This window comes from Parasteatoda tepidariorum, chromosome 4 (genome assembly GCF_043381705.1).
Source record: "Parasteatoda tepidariorum isolate YZ-2023 chromosome 4, CAS_Ptep_4.0, whole genome shotgun sequence".
Classification (NCBI taxonomy): domain Eukaryota; kingdom Metazoa; phylum Arthropoda; class Arachnida; order Araneae; family Theridiidae; genus Parasteatoda; species Parasteatoda tepidariorum.
In genome coordinates this window covers 29,977,242-30,000,681 of record NC_092207.1, presented here as the reverse complement: position 1 = coordinate 30,000,681, position 23,440 = coordinate 29,977,242, and the positions used below count along the sequence as shown (strand labels likewise).

At 30.8% G+C, this 23,440-nt stretch overlaps 1 protein-coding gene across 4 annotated transcripts in view; it reads left to right on the top strand.

The window, feature by feature from the left end:
• Positions 1–23,150, top strand: part of LOC107456729 (zinc finger protein 236) — a 56,235-nt gene extending 33,085 nt beyond the window's left edge. The window contains exons 1-4 of one of the 4 annotated variants that reach the window (XM_016074677.4): positions 442–609; positions 16,828–16,893; positions 18,024–18,145; positions 20,059–23,150. In XM_016074677.4, the coding sequence (XP_015930163.2) occupies positions 603–609; positions 16,828–16,893; positions 18,024–18,145; positions 20,059–23,001 (3,138 nt within the window). In that variant the 5' untranslated portion in view covers positions 442–602 and the 3' untranslated portion in view covers positions 23,002–23,150. Of the gene's footprint in view, positions 1–441; positions 610–12,927; positions 13,280–16,827; positions 16,894–18,023; positions 18,146–20,058 lie in introns of those variants that run through there. The other 3 variants (XM_016074680.3, XM_016074679.3, XM_071179585.1) reach the window with 3 other exon arrangements.
• Positions 23,151–23,440: the final 290 nt, after the last annotated feature.

Sequence of the window (23,440 nt, the reverse complement as noted above, 5' to 3'; positions counted from 1 at the left end):
TTTTGGATTTCCTTGGGGTGCAAAATGTACGTTCTTGACTTCCTTGCAGACGATGATTAATTCCTTCTAATGATTTCGCAACTATTACAAAACGTTTGAAAACATAAATTAACCAGCGTTTAGATGACAAAGAAGAAAAGCGTTCTATTAATGATATTTATTTAATTATGTGACAACCGATTAAGAAATAATGTGCCCAAAAACTCATCCTTCCTGGCAGAATAAACCCGATAATGCAATATGATTGATATTCCATATCTATTAATGTTATCAATAGTGGGAAAATTCCGGCATGTCTAAAAATATCTCTCCAGTCTGTCTTCGCATTCCCGTAAAAATTTGTCACTGTAGTGTAATCTTTACTGTGCTTCCGCCACCCCCCCCAAAGCAAGTGGGACAACACAGAGTGCTGTAAAGACTTGTTTTCTTACCATCCAATCAGAGTGCGAGTTAGGAAAAGGATTGGGAATGACTGATGTGATAGTGAAAGCATCTTTCATCCCTTCCCCAGAACAGTTGTATAGATAGGTTTGTGTTGGTGTCAGGTGGTTGCTCGAAGGATTTTGTTTATTGTTGTTGTCCCCAAGAAACTCCGATTTCGGATGAAAGGTACGATTTTGTTAATTTTTGTTTTTTAAAGTTTTAATCTAGTGAAAATTGCGTGGAAGTTATCGTTTCGGCTTAGTTTTACAAGAACTTTTTAACTTATATTTATTTTGGGATTAGTTAATTTTTTAATTACGATTTGGTACGAAAAAAGGTGCGATTTCGTTAATATTTTATATTTATCTCTACTGAAGGGTGCTTGGTATTTATTGTATTGGCTTGGTTAATTATTAGGGACTAAATAGTTCTACAAGGAGTTTATTAGCTTTATTTATTTTGGGATTATTATTTTTTTTTAAAATTAAGTTTTGGGGCGAAAAAAGTTATTATTTTGTTCATTTTTTAAAAATTTGTTGCTAGTGAAATGTGTTTGGTACTTATTATATTCGCTTGGTTAAATATTAGGGTTTAATTAATATCATTAGGGGTTTATTTCTTGCATTTATTAGTTTAGATTAGTTTTATAGTTAGTTTTTTTTTTAAAAATTATGTATTAAAACTTATATTGTTTTGAACGAAATATAATTCATTTATGAGGACAGTCTAAATATTATATTTTATGCAAATAAAAATCATTAATGTTAATATCTACGCATATATACACACATATATGCATGTAGTTATTGCTTTATTAATGTTTGGATATTTTTTTATTTTGTAGAGTTGTAATTTTTTGAATGAAACAATAGTTTTGGTGCTTAAAGTAAAAATTGATTCATTTTAATATATATACTTGCTTACTGCTATTTTTAAATTGTGCATTAAACGAAACGTAAATATAATTAAATATATCCTACAGTGAAGTGCACTCCATAGGAGATGTTATGCGATTAGGAAATAGCAAATTAAGTACGTAATTATAGATTAATATTTAACGTTAAATTTATTATTTAAGCATTGTTTAGTAAATATTAAAGAGTTGTAATTTATGTCACTATAATTTCATTTAAATTACTCCATTTAGATTACAATCGTACTCAATTTTATGGATGGTACGTACGCTTTTTATTTTCGACTCCATGCATTTTGCTTATGTATATATAATGCGCTATTGTGTTTTAAAAATTGAAAAGCGACTGACCAATCACTATATGTTAACAAAATTTTTATTTTTTGTTCTGACAATTCTAAGTACGTATTATAAAAATATGTTCCTAGTCCGGTACAGAGATGCTCCTCTTTCTACCATGAGTGTAAGAACAAAATGATGGAAGATATTACTTCAGGCAATTTTTTTCTGAAAAGTCTTGCTTCAATGTCATTCTCTGTTTAAGTTAAGGATATTATAAAGTTCAACGTGAGCACGTGGTCAGTCAGAGCTTTAAAATCGTATTTCAGAACCTTTGTAAAATTAGCTAATTTTATTTTCCTTAAGACTGAAGGAGTACTCAAATTCCCCCCCCCCCCTCTGTTGGGGGATGTCTGAACTTAGTGATCGTTTTTTCATGTTTTATAGCTCCCTTAAAAAAATTTTAGAATTTTTTTTTTTGTACATTTCAGACATTAGATTTTTTAGAAAATCGTAAATGGTCCCTGATAACGAGAAGACTAGTGATTTATGCAATTTTAATTTTAAACATCCCAGAATTTCTAATCTCTTCTTTTTTTAAATTGTTATTTCATTTTAAGTTGTATATTTCGTTTCTGTCTCTCCCCCCCCCCAAAAAAAAAGAATAATTCTTTCCAAATATTTTGTTACATTTCTTAAATTTTTGTTTCTTTTATACAATGTAACACTGATAAGTTTTTTGCAGGCACGGAGCATTCCTAGTGGATGTTCAATTTTTGATTTGTATGATTTGCGTGCAGTTTTATTAAGTTTTAATTTAACGCTTAAAAATATGCAATTTAGCAATTACATATTTTTTTGTTACACATTCAGAATATTATCTCGTAAAGGGTTTTATCTTTTTTCCCCTTCCTTTTTATGTGAATACTTTATTTTCACAACTTCGGGGTGCCTATCATATACATTTATGTGAATACATTTTGTGTGAAATTTAGTGTCCAGAATTGTGTTCGGTTTTGTGATCTTGTGTTGTGTATCACATCACTTTTTTAAAAAAAATTGAATTTGGGGGAACCTAAATGCATTCGACTTTCGTGCCTCAAACTATGTGTGATCCAGTCAAGAACAATTATGGCCTGTAATTGTAATTTAACATTTTCAAGCAACAGAGGGGTGTTTGTGGAATGTATCACCGGGCTATCTGTTTTGAGTTTTTCTACTACGTTTGAGTTTGATAGACACCTTGATCACAGCTGTTCTCTGTGTGAGGTCTGACGCTTCGTTATCTTTGGTATATCAGAACATTTCACCATTTTTCCCTACGTGGGAAAGATTCCACCGTTACACTTCATGTGTGTCAAAGTTAAGAATAAAATTTTGTTTATTTGTTAATCTGTTTCTATCCAGTTAAGAAGTTATTGGGTTCTTAAATGATAACAGTTATAATCGTTCTCTATGATTTGCAATGGATTACGCTAACTCTTCGATTGATGTTCATAGAAATGCTTTTTGGGTGACGTTTTGCACCACTCGGACTACCACTGACTACTGCAATAATAATTTTTAAAAAAAATTGGAAAAATGTAATTTATTATGAAATTTATATATATAAAAAAAATTCATATTTTAATCACATTTTTATGGGATTGTATTCGAAAATTTTCTTATGGTAAAAATTTTTTTTACACCCTTTAAGTTTTTCTTTAGCGATATTTAAATTTTTAAGACTTAAAACTTCAATATTAAATTTTTTGGAATGTATTAGTTTATTCCTTGTATAATATTTTGCTCCAGCGAAATATTTATTTGTTGAAAAAAGAATTTTCATAAAGAAAAAATAATGGCAATTGATTTAAGTTTTTAGTGTCCTAGTGGTTTTAAGGAATGTTCTCTTTCACAGGGTGGATCAAAGATATAAATCAAAGATCTGGATTAATTTTGCACGTTATTATCCTAATAATAGTTGATAGACGAAAGCAATTATGCTTCTTAATAATTGCTTTCTAATTTGATCATTGCTTACTAAACTTTAAGTCTTAGTATAGAGATTTCTACACGTAGCATTTTTACGTGATAATTGATTTTACATTTATTACTTATGCAACACCATTTTTGTTGCGCTTTGGTTTACAAATCTTCAATTTTACCGAATTCCAGATTTTTCTCGGAGCATGTCTACTAAAGAAACATAACAATAAGACTACTTCGTTTTAAATAATCACGAGTCTCAGTAAAATAAATTATACATCTTTTTCAGGTTCGTACACTAAGATCGCTGATTTATTTTATTCATAGTTAGCTTTTAAAGTTATAAAGTTCTGTTGAAAAATTGAAAGATGAGTTTTTGGTAGATCCATCAAATTCATTTCTAATTTAATCTTATCGGGATTTGATTTGTGATCCTCTTGTATAAATGATATGTTATTTTGGAACAGTTCCAAAACTATAGCCGTTACTTCGAATAGCGCCTACTCCTAATTTTTGATGGGAAATAAATTTATTCGCTACGACCTTCAAGTGACTTCAAAAGCCACCGGCTGAAAGTCCGGACGGATACCTGGTCGTTGCTATGGTAACTTGAAGAAGGCGTGAACACAAACCAGGACATCACGAAACGGGAGGATGGAACGGCGGAAAGTCGTTTCGCACGATGAGGAAAAATATTCTCTTTTCCCCTACACAAAGATGGAGGAAATTTTTAGTACATGCGATTTTTCATCATGGCGTATTTTAGCATCTTATAGAATTAAAACTTTTCAGTGCATACAATTCTAACCGGAGAGCACAACGATTTATTTCAGATAGCGTTTAAAACTTAATCAATATTTCTGAACATTTTTAACTCATTACTTTCAATGCTAAAAATTAATAATTTAATTTTGAGAATGAAATTTTTTAAGATTGATTTAATTTGTATTTTTGAATGGATACAAAATGATTTTAAAAATCGTTTCAATTGTTTTTAAGATCGTTTGACTTAGAATCAAAATTTGCGATCCTTTTAACGTAATGATCGTTTTCTATAACGAAGTTTTTTCTTTTTATAGTTTTTTTTTTCAGCTTCGCGAAAAATTAAAATATCGTTCGATTATTTCTCCTAAACTATGTCTTTAATTCTTTTTTAAGTGTGGCGAAATTGTAGTGGATTTTATTTCCATATGATCAACTGTGAAATAAATGCTGTATTTTCCGTAAAAGTGGTATCGTCTGATAAGACAAAGCGCAAAATCTAATCTTTTTCAGGGAATCGTTTTCTTTGTTAGCAATGATGTGTTCCGTTTATATTCTGTTCCACATTAAACTAATATTATTATAACAAACGACCGACAGCATCTCTTTTCAAAGTAAGAGAGATAAGATAATATTGTCATTATCTTTTGTGTTATTTCTCTTTTTTCATTGCAATCATTTGTTTAAAATTTGTGATGCCGTTATTTCATACGTAGCATCGTTGTGATGATCTTGCAATAGTTTGCTGATTTTTTATGAATAACCATTCGAACAATTACTATTATTAATACGATAGTGTTTGTGATAAGTTTTCTAAAACAATCAAAATTAGTTTATCTTTTTTCCCCTCCGTTATTTTGCTCACATTCGAAATTCTTTCGCCATAGTGTTTCATGTTGTTATTTAAATTTTAAAGTGTAATTAGAACAATCGATGTTTTTGTTAACATTGTGAGTAATTTTTACTATCCCTTTTTCTCAATATAAAAAATCAACATGTTTTCTAATTTTTGTAGTAAAAGCATTGATATCTAGAAACGCAATTTTGCTATCTTTTTAGCTTATGCAACTTATACGTATTTTTATCATCCTGGGAATTTCTTTTTAGTAATACCTCAGCTGCCGAAATTCTTAAATAGTTCTATTTTAGTGTTTTTAAATAGTTTTTTTTTACATACTGGACCAATAAGAATTGTTCTTCTAACTTTGATACGCAATGGCTCCTAGCCTCTGTGCGTACATAATATTTGTCTGCGTGATTACTCAAAGGCCATAATAAACGTATGAGTGTAATAGGGCAATAAGCACATAAATAAAAGTTAGATATACGATAAGTATTATGTAATAAGCATTATGTAAGAGTGTTATGTAATAAATATAAGTATTATGTAAAAAACGAACCAGATTTTGGCGCAGTTTTTTCATATAAATAATTTTTTTAATGTCAGGAAGCTATCAAGGTTTTTGTATTTATTTAAAATGTATATAACTGTTTTACAGAAGTTTTTTTTTTAATCTGTTTTTTTTTTGGTATTGCATTTGAAGAGATGGCAGACTGCATTTTTTCTAAGCTATTTTTATTAATTTTGAATTCTATAGTCTGTCTCGCATACGATTTAAAGCTATTAATTACTGTGCTATACATATAAAAAAAAACATTATCAGTTATGTAAAATTTCTTCTTCATATTAATTTGAAGTGACAAGTTTTTCCAAGGCACTTCACTAGTTATTACTAGATTAAAAACTTCATTAGCTTCAAAAATATAAAAAAAACATAATATTTTTTGAAGCGAATGAAGTTTTTAATCAGTTAATATCTTACCACTTCAGTTTCCTGGGATTATTCATTTAACAATTCACTATTTAACGTTTAATTTCTAACTACATCATTTAGCGATAGGTGAATTGCAATTCATTTTTGTATCTGATAATGATATTGAAAGTATTAAAAAAAAAAAAAAACCCGCAAAAACAATATCAGTGATGTAGGCGGATGTCAAGAGATCGCGAAATTATGACAAAGAGAAAACTTGTTTCAATTACTGCAAGCTGGCAAAATCATGTATTGTTTTTATCTCTAGAATATGGATCCAAATTGGAATATCAAAATGAAACGAGATAATAGAATCTTTCAATGGACGCCATTCGATAACCTTTATCTTGCTCTTAGCTCTTCCACCCCCATGTGAGGGATCCATGGGCTCCATCCATATGGATGGGAAGGATAGAGGTACAGGTGTGGGGATCTTTCAGGTGCCATGGGGGTGAGGAGCATATGGCGGGCGCCAGGATTTTCTCTTTGACGGTGATCTGCAGGTGTGTTTTAAGTAGGGGAGCGGGGCATTTCCCTTCAAAGCTTTGAAGTGATATTGCTAACGGGGAATTTCTGAGCCCGTGAGGATGCGGTTCGGAGCAGGGGGGTGGGGTTGTTTACCTGAGAGGGGTCTAGCGGATGTTGGCGGAGGAAAGGTAACTGGATTTGGAGAAATTGTGGAAGAGCTTTTCGTTTTCACTTATTATTATTTTTTTTGTGGAGGAGGTTAATGTTGAATATCCACTGAGCGAGGCGGACGTTTTCGGTAATAAAGTTCTCGAATAAGGAATAAATAAAGAAAAAATAATCTTCTGGTTGATATAACGAGAAAAATTGTCTTGTTATTGTTAATGTATTTTTGATAAAGTTGCCTTTTTTTTGTTGTAATAAATGAAATAAAGATTGCTGGAAATGTAATTTAAAAATTCAGGCAATATCTTTCAAGAACGAAAATAATTAAATTTAATTGTGTGTTGTCCAATTCAAATCAGTTTTACTTTCATGCATTAATAAAATGATTTAAAGGAATGGAATATTCCTTTCCAATGATTTTGAACATCACATTCGCAATTTTTATGAAATTAAAATGCAATCTGCTTTAAAATTTCATAGAGAGAAGAACGAGAAGAATTAATGTAAAGTACTAAATAAACCGGCTTAATAAAATTTATTTTTTTATAAAAGGCTTTACTAATTTATCAAAAAGTAAAAGTTTCAGAATTGCTTGGTAAACCTAAGCAGACGTTCTGGATATTGATATAATCGTTTGCTCAACGGATTATACTTTTGACTTTTCTCTTTTTAAATATTATCTTTTGCTAAAATAAAGTATTTAAAGATATTTTTAGAATTTATTGGCCATGTAAAATTTGATAGTTGACTAAGAACGTTTAAATTTGCTAGTTTTAACATAAATGTAGTACTGAATTTCTTTTAATATTTGAGCACCACAAAAAAAACTGTGTGCATTTATACCTTAATTTATACAAAAATATTTACTTCAGTTTAGCTCATTTATGAATAAATATCTAAACATTTGTGTTCGTTATATGTAAGCCAAAGCATCCGTGTATCCTAGAAGAATTCGATTTTCCTTGGAAATGAGCACGATTCCGTGCGTTTCTATAGTGAATGAAAGAGACACTTCCAAACAACTCTATGACGTAATCGAGCTTTTCTCTCCGCGATGCGCATGACTGGGTCGAATCGTGTGTTCCTTTTCTTGTTCTACTTCCGAAAAAGACCCAAAACCACTTTTCCTCTCTGATTCTTGGTGTTCTTAGGATTCAGGATGAATTGTTGTTTTTTCTGAAGGATATTGCGCTTGCATGATTAGTTTTGAAATTGCCTGCAATTGAGTGAGAGGTAAAAATAACGGAGAAATTGAGTTGAGTTGATGTTCAGGTGTTCGTCATCGTCACAAGATGTAGGACTCCGTATCAAAGAAATCTATGATTCATTTTGTAATGATGCGTCACAAAATTCAATATTTTTTTTTTGTCTGATGGAATGTTGTCATTCCAAAGGAAATGTTTTGAGATTAATGTTTTGATTTCTTGTTTTTAAAGAAATGTTTTCAATCTTTATAACTTTTTTCGCTTTGAATGTTTATCAAAACAAGGTTGATATCCTCATGTTAGGCTAATTAGTGTTCACTCTGTTGTTATTCTATTTTTTTACCTTACCAATCATTTAGGAGCAGTTGCCATTACTAATGCAAAAATTTTCCGCATACATCACTTTTTAACTTCATTAAAAAGTTTATTTTACAATAGTTTCAAGAATAACGTTTTTTATTTCTGTTTTCGAAATTATTTGTGATGGTAATTTTTAAATTCGACCGGGCAAAAGTTACATAATTTTAATAAATTTGTATCAACAAATAATAATAATTTATTATAGGGAACAAAAAAAGTTTAAAACTATGTTTTTAAAGAAACATTTTTCTTTTATTTCTATGCAAAATATGTCTGATTTAAGGATTATAGCAAAATATAGACTTTTTTTTTTAAAAAAAAAAAGTAAAAAAATAAATTTTTTGCTTACTTTATCTCAAATCAGTAAATAAAATAATGAATTTTGACCAATATTTATATCAATGTTACTGTATTGTTAATTGCTTTCACTTTATACTTTTTCACTTCTTTCTTTTTTTATGTACCTGTACCATATGAAGCAAAGACAAACTAGTTTTTGCTTATATTCTTAACCTTTCAAGAAAAAAAGTGTTCTTAAGCGTCGTAAAGAAAGTGCAATGAAATGTAAGAAAAAAGAAAAGTGCAAACAATTAAAATTTTATTATCTAGATCAAAATAAGCCAAAAATGTTGTTTTTATTGACGTTGACTTCATTCAGTATTTTTTGTTTTTAGAAAAGTCGATTGAGTTCTATTTCAATTCAAGTTAATTCAGCGGCTCTAGCAGTTTAAATTTTTGAGAGGGGGGGGGGGAGGCAATCCTTAATTTGCAGAGTGAAATTTCAATTTCACGGAATTCCAAAGTTAAATTTCTTAAGTGAATACATTTTTTTATACATAGAACTATATCGTCTGGTATTTCCCAATACACCTTAATTTTTCTTGCATGAATAATTTTGCATTGACTTAAAGAAGACATCTCTGATTTCTAAAAATACTTTCATCATCAGTAGAAGTATACGGAATTCATTGATTGATCTTACATGAATAGTTCTGTAATTAGAATGCGCAGAGATTCGAGAATCCTTACCAGCACAGGGCTTCTGGAGGGCGGTTACCTCCGTTTAGCATCCTTGCGCGGGCGCAAACGGGCGGGATTCCAGAACGAAGGAGTTGACTGAATCTATCGATTTCCGTATTTTCAGACAACCGCAATTTTTGTCTCACTTATGGCGGAACTTCATATGGTTTTTTCTAGAATAACTTTCAAAAATATCGAATTTGAAAATCGATTGGAATTGCGTGTAACATTACATGTTAAGTAAATCCCATGCAATATTTCAAAGTAATATTACATCAAAGTTAACATTAAGTTTCACGGCGTGTGTACATTTATGGAATGTCTCTAATTTTACTACTTAAACTTTTCAATTTGTAGTTTCAATTTAGTTTTTGTTGTTGTTGTTGTTAGTAATTATAAATGCAGATATGCAGGTTGCGGTAAAACATTAACAAATAATAACAATTTATAAGTGTAATAATTAACAAAATATGAGTAATAATGATAAGAGTAGATTTTTGTAATAAATAAGTAAATTTAATTGGTTTCAGAGTGGCTGCCTTTTGCAGAGGTGCAAACGCTAATTGTAATTTTCAGCCATGGGCCTTTTACCTATAATCTAATCCATTCCTGCCGAAGTGATTGCTTTAGAGAGTTCAGACTTTTGTGCAGTTTAGTGCAGGCCCTAGAGTCCAAAATGGTCCGTACACTGTAATCTATAGGATTTAGATCTGGCGAGTAGGGTGGCTATTCTTTAGATGATATAATATCTGGAAAATGGGCCTTGCACCACTCTTGTGTCTTGCTGAATTGTTCAGTTTACATTGCCGAAGTGCTTTTTTGGCCAATGGAAGTACAACAGCTTCTAGAATGTCTAGCTGGTACATTTTTTGATTTATTTTAACACCCTCACGCACGAAAAATGGAGGTGTTTGGCCGCTCGTGCAAATTCCGCTTTAGACCATGGCAGATTTTGGATTTTGGTGATTTTCAACAACTGTTGAGGTGCTTGGAGTGTCCTGCAATTCAGATCCTTTTCTTCTGGTAGTTATGAGTATTGGATTACAGTGAAAAGGAGTCTCTTCCAGCGCTGAATTGCGGCCCTTTGCTGAAAATTTCTATAAGTGTTTGCGCTTCTGCATTGTAGCAAAAGGCGACCTCTTTGAAATCGATTAAATTTATTTATTAACAAAAGTATAGATACTCTTATTATTATTTATTATATTTTGTTATTATGAAGTTATATTAAAAATTGTTGTCTGTTTTTTTTTCTCTTGTTTTTCGCATCTGTTTTTTATTTGAAAATTACTTTGAGATAAAAAAGCACGGGTTAAAATAGTAGTGCGAATAAACAGTACTCGAAAAAGTTATTTTCGAAAATTTTTATGATTGCTGTGAAACATATTTTTCGGGATTGGGTTGCATTTCTAGATGCAAGATTCTTGTGTTTAATAATATCGTTTTAATTTTTAAAATTTTATTTTTAAAGATCTTCCCTATCATTTAATATTAGTTTTCACAGTTAAGCATAGAATTTGTTCAATTAATACTCGGCTAGTGTACTAAATGAAATGATGTTAAGTAAAGGAAATGAAAAGTCCTCGAAAGTTTGGTTGTAAAAATCACTTTAGTTGTTAAATTACAAATTTTTTTTATTTGCTCTAACCGTATTTTGTAAATAGGTTAAATCTTTCTTCTTAGTTTAATTTTTTTTACGGCCTGAGATATCCACGTATCTCGATTTTTAAATGTAAATAAAATACGCGGGAAAAATTTATAACAACTTCTTTTTCCGAGTTTACTATTTCTGTCTTCTGGTTCAGAGACATACCCGTACATAGCATTCTTTTAGATCAATTTTCAACTATTGAAGTGGGTAGATCACGTGTTTCACTTTATTAAAAATACTCTATTGAAAAATTTCCAGTCCCATGGTGGCAACATGTGAATGAGGAGGGACTTTTTTTTATAGCTTCCTACCACAGAAAAGGGGGATCCTTGTTAGCGTGCATTTAACGCTAATAATACTTAGTGGATGGTAAAAAGAATAAAAGGATCTCACCATCCAGTTTTTATATTCCATGAGCATCCCATTGTGTTCCATGGATGCTCTTGCAAGTCAAGGGCGCGACACGAAAATAAGCAACGGATGGTGTCTGCCATGGGGGATGACAGGTTATTATGTACATCCCATAGCTAGTCACGCCAGAACTGTTTCATTTTTCTATTTATTTTCCGGATAGGTTTTCTTTTCTCCACGTGAGTTGGGGGCTTTATTCATTCCTGGGAGAAAAGATATGATGGTTATCGCTGAGTAATCGTTTTATTCGACGAGGATGGAGCTTGTTGGGTGATGATGGGGATGATGATGATGTGCATTCAAGATAGGGTGGAGATAGGCTTGCAGACGATTGTGCTGAGCGTTTGAAGTTAATTGGCAATAGAATTTTATTCCCTTTCTATAGGCGTTTTGGAGGCTCGTTATGGCGACTTCTCTTTTTCGGTTGCATCTTTCAAACTTGGGTTGATGTTTGCTTTTTTAGAGCTTTAAAAAGTCTTTTTATGTATATTTTTTTATTGAAAGTTCTTTGAAAATTACGAGAACCAATTTAATTTTACGTATTTAACCAAATTAAACTAATTTGTAATGCTTCGTTTTTTAACTGAGAATTTAAAAAATCTTCACGCACCACAAAATATAACATGAGTAATTTATAAAGATACAATATTTTTTAAAAAGTTAATTATTAGTGTAATTATCATTCCATTGTATACATTGTTGCAGTATTGGTAATAGTTCGTTTGATGTTAAGTTTTCCATTTTACGATAACGTCTGTTATATGCTTCAATATGTAGTATGATATTACAATATTACTATTTAGCCATTTGAATGTGGGTAAATAACGGTATATTGTCTAATAATTAAGAAATATTTTTCAAAAGTATCTAGGTTTGAGTTCTGATAGTAATACAAAAACCGCAAATCACTTTTTTGAATTCTCGTTCCTTAACTGTTTTTAGATAACTAAGAGCGTGTGGATGTATTTATAACAAATGCTTAAACTATTTTACGACAACCTGTGTTCTGAGAAGTTTTTTTTTTTTAGATTATTGGATTTTAAAACGTGATAAACGTTGTTATAATAACAAAAATGATTCGTTTAAGAAAGATATTATTTCAGCACTTAACACTTATATGAGAATTTTCTTGAAGTATCAACCAGAACTTAATTATTTTATAAATATTAAGTTCGAGATGACACTTCAAAATAACTTTATCCCTCAAAATTGCGGGAATATTCATTATCCATCCAAACGATCTCACTTATCTCAAAACCTTCTAATGTCTTCCTAAAATTGTTCTGAAGATTCTTCCCCACTCTCCCTAAGAAAATTTCGAACCACACCCTTACGTAGCATCCACAATTTAGATCCCCCTGCATGTTGATGGAAACTCGGGGCTGTGCGGTTGCGGGGGCCCATTCGGCAGTGATGCTGCTGGCCTCTTTCTGGGGGTGGGTCGGAGGATACCTCAGGTAAAAAGGGTGGTGTGGGGTGGGGTGGTGCAGCACAGGTGTGGCCCACCATCCATTGATCGGCGGTTTCATCCACTGCATCTGGTGGTGCAGCGACCAGCCTAGTCTTCTGTGTACAGGATGGTTGCTAGGTTACGATTTCGATGCCAGAAGAGGCAATGTTCCAAAAGCCCCACAATCATCATCATACTCTTTCTATTCGGAACATCTTGTGAAGGGGAGGAAGCACCCCATCTCTTCTTTTCATTTTGGATGAAATTAAATTGTTTGGGATAGAAAGGGGTGTGGTTCGTTTGCGGGAAGAATCTATAGAAACTTTTGTGGCCGAGGAATCTTTGGAGCATTCCACATATGATGAAGTTCATGTCTGTTTGAATAACATAGAGGTAACGCGATCTATTTTTAATCCAGACTATAGTAAAACACACATATTGGTGTTTTGAATGAATATTGTATTTTATTACGAATTGCCTTTTTTTATAGTTGAAGAATTTCAGATTTAAATGCAAAGTTTTAAATTATTAATTTATTATGGTATAAGAAATGTTTGTAATGAAAAGTTTAGGTTGTCACTTACATTGGTAGAGAGTAGGATATGGTATCTTTTTTCTTAGTTAGGGAATTTCAGATCTGAATATATTTTTAAATTATCAATTTATTATGGTTTAATAAATATTAATACTGAAAAGGTTATGTAGTCACTGACTTTGGTAGAGGGTAGGATATAGTGCCTTTTTTTACATAGTGAGCGAATTTTAGATAAAGAATATTATACTTCATTATTAATATTATATTTCAATATGAATTGCTTTTCTTTACCATTGGAAAAATTCAGATCTAAATACATAATTTTAAATTATTGGGGCTTAATAGATGCTAATAATGAAATAGTTAGGTTGTCATTGACGCTGGTAGAGAATAATATTTAGTGCCCTTTTTCACTTTTTATGATAGAAATGTATATTTTTAAATTATGATTTGAATTATGTTATAATAATGAGATAATTAGGTTGTCACTGACATTTAACGCAATAGAAAAGAGGATACAAAGAAATGACTGAAGAGTGATTCTCTAGTATTCTCTTTTAACTATTTTAAGAATAGTTTAGAAAGCTTTTTAAGGTAAACAAGTAATTGATTAATTTTAAAACATGTTTAACAATTCTTTAAAGAAAATACAACATTTTTATCACGACTTGCGGTAATTTACAGTTGAAAATTGAAATACATAAAATTTTTGAATGAAAGTAAGTTTAAATAATTGCCTGTTTTGATTTAGAACAGTAAATCAACAAATAACGAATTAAAGTGGAATTAGTTTGAGGAAATTATGTGTTTATATATATTTAATGTAGTTTCCTGCTTTTGGAAAAGAAAAAAAATATTTTTAGTCTTTGCTCCGAAAAGTATTCTCTAAATAAACTGCATGTGAGTTGTGAGATATGTTGACATGGAAGTATATTTTTATTTATTTATTATTATTATTATTTTTTTTTGTCATTTCAAAATTATTGAGTTTTTCTTTTTTCAATTTTATAAACGAAACTATTATACGCACCTTTGTATGGGGAACCATGGCAACCCAACTGTAAACAACAGTTTTATTTTTTTAATCTAAATTTCAAAATTTCCTTATTTTAACCCAGTAAAAAATATTCGTTTTTCTTGACAATAAACTTGTTTCGCAGTTTTATTTATACGATGTTCAAAACGGTAAAATAATTGCTGAAAAGCTAGGACAAGTATGGAAATTAATCGTAAAATGATTTGAAAAAACGTAAAGTTATCCTATGATGAGCTTAATTGAATGGCAAAAACTAGAATTTGAATTGACGGTTTTAATCCGTTTATGATCTAGATGAAAAATAGAGAAAAACCATTTTGTCAAAACAGCTTTACACCGTCTATACAAAGACAGTCCATAAAAAAAAAGAAAGAAAAAGTTTTTTTTTATTTTTACATTTTGCGGATAATGGTTAAAAACAGGGAAAAAACTGTATTTTTCTTCAAATTATTTCTTTCATTAAAGGAAAAAAATATGTTTTTTCTCCTGTACAATTTACAGTTATTTTTTAACAATGTATAATTTACTGCTACCTTAAGTAAATCATTTTTTTTTTTATCTATCAGCATATACTTTTTACATTTTTTAAACTATTGATTTTTATATTGAACCATAATATCGTCGAAATTTGTCGCAACCGTAAAAAAATGAGAAGTTGACTGTGAATTTTCCATCTTGTAGCGGAGTTATTAAAATTGGAAAATATTCAAATGAATGAAGTAAACAATTTCTTATGAAGCAGCAAATACTGTTTTTATTTTTAAAGATATTCACTTTCATCTTTAATCATGTTATATATGAAATGTGCTACAACCATAATACAGTGACAGCTGCTTTTCTACATATATTTTCGCGTAGTAATAGTTATGAAAAATTCAAACAAAGGTTAATTTTTTTTTCTTGATAACTGCGTTAAACATTTAGAAATTGTGTTATCAAGAAGTTGCTGCTAGAATTCGAAATTCCTTTGTTATTTTTTTTTTCAACGGTGGCTTTTTCAGTAATTAGCCGAGGAGAAAGATGCGATAAGATCAAGATGAAAGTTAGTATCTTCTTTAGCATGCAAGTCATCGTTCTACAATCCTTCTTTATGTTGATGTTTTTTCAGTGTGCCGCATACAATGACTGGAAAAATAAATTCTATTTCCTATTTCTAATGTGTTACAGTAGTTACGAAATAAAATTTTAAAAAAAATAGTGTGTTTTAAAAAACAGTACTCGTTTCAGAGAGAAAGAGCAAGGGTGTTGAATTATGTTCTTTTATGTGCAGAATTCGCAATTAGTCTGAAGGGATGTTAGAAGGAAAATAATTCTTTTATGCGTAGATTTCACAATGTGTTTGTTTGATTACATAAAAAAAGCAATCTTATAAGAATGGAAACAATTAATCCGTTGCAAGTTAATAATTAAATCGTTATTTGTATGATATTCAGCAAATTTATATTAAGCTATACTTGAAATTTTTACTAATGTAATGTATAAACATAAGCCACTTAATTTTTTTTTTTTTTTTTTTTTTAGACAGACAGCAAACAGATTGGGAAATACCTCCGCCATCTTGACTTTTATGATTATTACAGGTGTTATTGTAAATTTTTTTTTTGCTTCAGTTTCTTAAACAATCATTTTTGCCATAAATTTTACAACTATTTTTGCCATAAATTTTTAATCATTTTTTTTCTTCATTTTTTCAGACCCTTTTCTTTTTGTAATATTTAAAATTATTAGTGCGCTAAAAACGAAAAAAAAAGTTAATTAGTCGGTATAATTAATTTTTTTAATATATTTTTAATAGGCGTAATCATTTGACAGAAAATAACGCCATAACTATGTTATTACTTTTATTTAAATTTTAAAATGCTAACTCTTTTGTAAGCAGAAATTGATTATTCATTATCAACATTTATATATCTACTTTGTTTTTAAAATAAATGAATTATACATTAAAAAGGATTGCATAATACTTTTATTATTGAAACAAATGAAACTAAAGGTATATGATTATGTGTTAATATATATCATTATAAAAAAGTAGTTTTTTTTTCGATTTTCCAAACTTATGCCTTAAATTCTCTTTAAAATTCTGTGCTTAAGTAGCCCAAAAATGCTTTTAAAAAAATCTGTAGTTTAAAAATAGCAATCCGAACATATTTTTTTTAATTGTGCGCTTGGCGATCATTCTTTGAAGGGGAGAGTACTTGAAATCTTGGGTGGGTTTTGGGGGTGAAGAGTGTTTGACTTAGGTTAGAGAACGAAAGTTTTTTTTTTCTCTCTATGCTTCATTAGTTTATGCATATATTTGTAATAGCTATATTTCGAAATGTTAAGCTTGAAGTTGATTAATATATCTTTATTTTGTTTTTCTTTCAGTTGCTATGACATCACTACAGAAAGACATTTCAATTCAATCTCAGAGACCAAACGGCAATTCTTTCGGTAATTGGTTTTATTTATTTCTACTAATTGAAATAAAAAAAGAATGTAAACGTTTTTAAAAAGAACATTTTATGGTTTAGATAAAAAAAAAACATGTTTTTATTTATGCTATAGAAATATGGAAATCTAAGGTTTAAGGATTGCGAGCCAAATAATTGTAATAGGAATAAGAAGAATTTAGGGCTAGAATTAAAAAAAAAAAAAAAGGTTTCTTTAATGAAAATAATTGTAATAGGAATTCGAAAACCTAATGAATACAACGAAAAAAAAGAACTGTTTTGATGTGAAATAGTAACTGTAATACGAATAAAAAATCTTTATAGTTAGGATGAAAAGAAAAAAAACTATTATTAAAAACCTTATTAAAAATTATTGTTAAAAGATTCCTTTAAATAAAAATACAACATATTTAATAGTAAATGAGTGTGGGGTTGGGCTATCGACAATGTTAACAGGTACCTCTAGAAGAATCAAATTAACATGCCTTATATGCTAGTGAATGGGAATTTAATAATCGTGAGGTAGTTACGCTACTTTACTCCCCTACCTGAATTTTATCTGTGATTGAATTAAAGGAACGGGTGCCAATAGTTGTTTAATTGCGGTTGTAAGAGAGGTCGGGAGAGCTGTATTAAGACAGTTGTTAGCGTGGTAACTGTGTTGCTATTAGCAGTCGAGTGGGTGCAGGCTGTGCTGTGTGTGACAGAGACTGAGTAACAATAGCGTGAGGAGGACGATATAGCAGTCACAAATAGCAAGTCAGCTGTTCACTGTGTTCTATCTATTAAACTAGGTTCATATCGAGGTGGGCATTTCTGTCGAGGTAAGCATGTTCAGATCACGTTCGGGTCACCAATTTGAGGTTGGGCGATCGATAATGCCAACTGTCATCTTTCAGAAGGTACGTCGGGATAGAATCTAGTCAACATGTCTTATATACTAGTGAATGGGAATTTAATAATTGTAGTGGTAGTTACGCTACAATCAACATATGAGGTGTTTAATTTTTTGAATAAAAAATTCTTCTGTTTTGCTATTGCAAAAAGTAAAAATGTTTATTTAATTATTATAATTCTGTTACTTACGTTTATGCTCATTTTAACTAAAAAGTCATTTATTTTTCATATTAGTTGTAGAATTTGGCTCTTCCATGAATCAAGAAGAAGAAGAAGGAAAGTCAGAAATAGTACAAGAAGAAATAATTGAAAATAATATGATGAATGAAGAAGAACTAGTAAAATCTGAAGCTCAGGTATGACATAATTTTATTTATCTACTTTTTAACTAATTCATTTCCGTTATTTATAGTTATTTTTAATTTCTAGATTTTACTTCTAAATCTAGGGTTGGCAATAGCAAATAATTAAGTCTCTAAATATTTTTAAATTACATCTTTTCACGTGGATGCCACTCCACAGGAAGTACCTAGAAAATCACCTAAAATAACAGGGAATTTTGAAATTTTTTTTACAAACTGGGAAAATATAGGAATTTTTGTTTTTAAAAAATGGTGACCATTTAAAACGCAATTTCTGTATATTTAAGGATGATATTTCAGCTTTACTAAACTATTTCATTTACTATAACATTATTAATTTTAAGTATGTTCAAGTTTTCCCATTAATTGAAACTAGTATAATTTCCCAATATAGCTAGCTCGATTTGTGCATTTTTGTATAGCCAATATAGCCATCATTTAGTGATTTGTGTTTCCTCTTAATATATTGTATATAATATGAACATGGAAAACATGGGGAATTATTTTTCCGGATTTAAGAGGCATCCATGTGTTAAGTTTTAAAAAAAAAATTAACATTTTTGTAAAATTTACTATTATTATTTATTTATTTCTTTTAAAAAAATTGCTTACCCAGACAAAGTTTGAAAACCCTTTTTCACATTATCTGAAACGTATTAAAATTCCGAATAAATTATAGTTTAATTTTACTTAAAAAACTTTGCCTTTTTTTGAGCAATTACTGATTTTGGATATTTTAATATTTCGTAATTGTTTTTGGTAAGAAATAAGGTTAATGTTTAGATAAACTTTTATTGTCAAATATTATAGTAATTTCTAAAAAATTTAGAATCAATCTAATTTTGTTTCCTGAAACAGTGGTTTTAGTTTATGCAGATAAGGGAAAAAAAATTGGTATCTATTTTGTGATTGGCCTGTACTTCAAAATATTAATATATTTTTAAAAAGTTCCAAAGAAACTCTGTATTTAGATGTTATTTTTGAAATGGTATAAAAAGGGATAAGTCCGAGATAAAAGTTATAAATAAAACATCTAGTGAGCATTTTTTAAAAATTAAAATCATTTTGAGGAGATTAATTGAAGAAACCATTTGAATATTACAAAAGCAATTATTAAGTTGCTTATTTTTGCTGACAAGGGGGTGTAGGAGATGAGAAATCCGTGTGTAAAACACTAAGAACATCTTATTTTCGTTCTTTTAATTTATTTTGGAAATTTGAAGTTAATGTTGGAAAAATTACAAATTTAAAATAAAAGATAAGGTTGGGAAAATGAAAAATGAGTAAAAAATTATTCCAGGAGTTTTAGAGGTCAAAATAAAAGGTAAGGTTGGGAAAAGGGAAAATGAGAAAACATTATTCCAGGAGTTTTAGAGGTCAAAAAAAAGGTAAGGTTGGGAAAATATTATTTCAGGAGTTTTTGAAGTCAAAATAAAAGGTAAGGTTTGGAAAAGGAAATATGAGTAAGAAATTATTCCAGGAGTATTAGAGGTCAAAAGTGTTGATCACAGAAAAATACAAAAGATTCCTGAAAAACATTCTACAAAATTTTAAATATCAAATTAAAGCTTTTTTTTTAATGCTAATTAGATCCTTCATTTGATTTAATCCCAAAATTAAATAACTGTTGTTGACATCAAAGTTAACGCAAAAGATGAGGGGTTATTTTTACTCAAGCATGGAGGGAAGAAGGAGGGATGTGATTTGTTCATTTTTACTGAAAACGGGGAAGGAATTAAAAAAAAATTTCAAAACAGGCTTTGGTAATATTATTGTGAACATGTCATAACCTGTAACAACAAGTCAAGAAACAATTAAATGAATCTGATCTTGAAATTAAATGAATTCTAATTAACGTATATTCTTTGGAATTTCAACATGTTAAAAAAGTTTTTGTTTTCTTTTAGGATGAAATTGGTGGTGAATTGTTTCCCTGTTGTAAGCTGTGCGAAAATCCAGAAAAACTATTCTTTCATATAAAACAACACCACGAAAAAGATGCCACCAAATGCGTCCTTTGTGGGAGGGAATTGAGTTCAAAAAGTTCACTAGATAGGCATCTACTAATTCACGCTAAGTGGCAACCATACAAATGCAGTCACTGCAACAAACAGTTTTCAACAAATGGCAACATGCACAGACATAAGAAAACACACAAGGGTCTGTGCAAAGGCTCTAAGTTTAGCCCAATAAAGAGCAGTGAGAAACGAAGGAGGAATGCCGATGAAACTTCAGAGAATGAACAACCAGTCAAAAAGATGAAGTTAGGTTGCAAAGAAAATACGAAAAGTGTGTGTGAAAATATTACAGATACTGAAAACAAAACTGTAGCTTTAGACATTAAAACTTATCCACTTAGCCCAGAATCTCAGCCAGATGTAAACGCACCTGTTGATGATAAAGTGATCGAAACTCTGCAGAGTGTTCCTAGTTCCCCCAGTAAAGAAGAATTCATAACCACATTAGGGTTGAAAACTGCATGCCGATTAGAGAATAAAGCAGAATCAAGTGGAGCTTCAAGCAGTCAATCTGTCAGTCCGATTGATAATGTACAACTGCATGAAAATGAACATGTTGTACCAGAAAGCTCCATAAGCGTTGAAGATGTGAAGGAACAATCCACCAAGAAAGAAACTCTAATAAAGTTGCCTGAAAATGAAACTGTAAACAAGTCAAATCTTACAAAAGTACACACTGTAACTTCTCAAGTCCAGATTGGACAATCAGAACCACCTTTCAAAGAGATAGTGCAAGTAACCAAAGGAAATGTTGACAGGGTTTTTAATAATGTGGGTAGACATTGGTTGCCAGAATCTCCAGAAACCAGTATAGAAGGGAACTTTTTTGATGTAGTGTACAATCCTGAATCTTTGGATGAATGTGAAGAAGATAAACTTCAGCCTCGGTATGTTTGCCAGCACTGTAAAAAGGAGTTTAAGAAAAAAATTATCTTCCAGAAACACTTGATGAAGCACAACAAGCAAAAACCTTTCAAATGCACCATTTGTGGTGCCAAGTTACTCAGTAAGCAGAATGCCACACGGCATGTTGTGAAAGTACACAAAAAGCGGCGAATGCAAGCCAAATTATTAATCGTTGAAAATCTGGATGATGCTCCAAGTTCTGGAACAAAAACTCTGTGTGAATGGTGTGGTCAAGAGTTTACATCCAGCCTCATACTGGAACACCATAAAAGGGCATCTACAGGTTGTCAAGCTAAGCCTTTTATTTGTCTGATCTGCAATAAAAGTTTTTCCACTAAGAATAATGGTAAAAGGCATCAATTCAAACATCACAAAGATGAACAAGCTGATTGCTGTATTGTGCGCAATGCTATGGCTAAAAATAGTGGAGATGGGAATCCTCTGTCAAGAATAATGGACAGTTCTACTTCCACAAGCAGTATTGCTTATGATGAGGCACCGCAAGAAAGCTCCGTTGAAAGTCTTTTAAGTTCAGAGTCTGAACATCCAGATGACTCTGAGCTTTCATTACCCAAGAAAGAACTGGATGCAGCTCAGAGTCTAATCGACATGTTTTCAAGTCTTCCTCCTCCCAGATCATCAGGAGATGAAAGAATCATTGATCAAACTGATATCAACAGTTCTCCTCCCACACAAGACAATAGCTGTTTTTATTTACATATCCCTGTTAATGTACAAAACAAACCATTAGACTTGTCTGTTCATCCAATGGATTTAAGTTCAAAATCAAATGAAGAATCTGGCAAATTGCGTGCTCACGAATTTAGACGTTTACCTGTTTTCACATTCCCCATTTCATATAAAGACAGAAGCAGCGATACCGGTATATTTCTTGCTAACGAACGCAATTGCATTTCATCTGAAACTCCGCTCAATTTGGTTAAAAAGAAGGAACATAGCTGTAACAATCATTTTAATTCCTCGCTGCATCCATCTGTTTCTTTCCCACCTAATTCATTTGAATCAAGTAGTCATACCTCAATGGAAATTGATGATTCGAGCCAAAAAGAGTGCAATAGTCCTAAGTCAAACGTTTCGTATGAATGCCATCTTTGTTCTATGTCATTCTCAACGAATTCCAACAAACGTCGCCATGAAAAGACCAAACACTTAATGCATTGCAAAGTGCCACAAATTTCGCCAGGGTTCTTCAATACAAAGGAAAAGCAAATGACATCAACCCCGAAGTATGTTTTATCAAAGAAAACCAAAGAAGCTCTAATCACAAAGGTCAGCAGTTTGAAATCCGTGGAATTTGAGCCTGTAGATTTTTCAGTCAACAACAGTGTAGCTGCTGCCAATCAGCCCTTGGCAATCATCAGTAATGAATCAGAAAATGGGGATCTTGCCAGCGTATCTTCCCTGATAAGCACGGCGAATTCTCCGCAGCTGAAGAAATACTTGACAGCTGACAACGCTTGTGATGTTACTGCAAGTGAATCCTCCAAAGATGAGAAAGAAGATTCTCCAAAAGCTGTCGATCAATCACTGGGCAGTGCAAAGAGTTCTGGCAAACACTGGTGTGCTGTTTGCAAGAAACAGTTTACTTGCAAAAGTTCTTTCAACCGACATTCTGTGATACACACCAAAAAAAGGGATCACCATTGCCAGGAGTGCAAAAAAACTTTCACGACTAAGTCAAATCGGGATAGACATATGAAGAAGGTTCATAGACTTGTTTTATCACGTGATAATAAGAAACTAGTGTCAAGTAGAAAACAGCAAAAGAAAACTGTAACTTTAGTGCCAACAGAATCACCTACTACAGAGGTGGACGTCAAAGATTCACCACTTCCTAAGGAATTGGTGAATAGTGAGATTTCTCAATGCAATAAGGAAAATCAAAGATTATTCATGCCTAGTTGATTTGTGAACTTTAAAAAGGGATGAAAGGAGTCCCATATTGTTATGTAAATAATGTAATTAGCAATAATGAATAATCACAAATTCCATTTTGAAACAAATGTAAATATTGTAAATCATGTAAATCAAAAAATTAAAACTATCAGAAACGATCTGTGACGTTTGTTTCATTTCTTACTTAGATACATTATTAATATCAATTAATATTTCTAGCTGAGCATTTTCTAAGGAATCGATGAATTGCACTTCCCAATTCAATATTTCTAAACTACTTTTTATTCATACAGTAAATACTTAGCCCTCACTAGAGAAAACTTATTTCAGATTTTAAGCAATGCAAACTTAACACTTTGAGGAATTAAATTTCTTATAAGACTTACTAAGAATCATTTTAGTATAAGTTAAAATTTCTAACTTTACTCTAAGGAATTGATGACTAGTA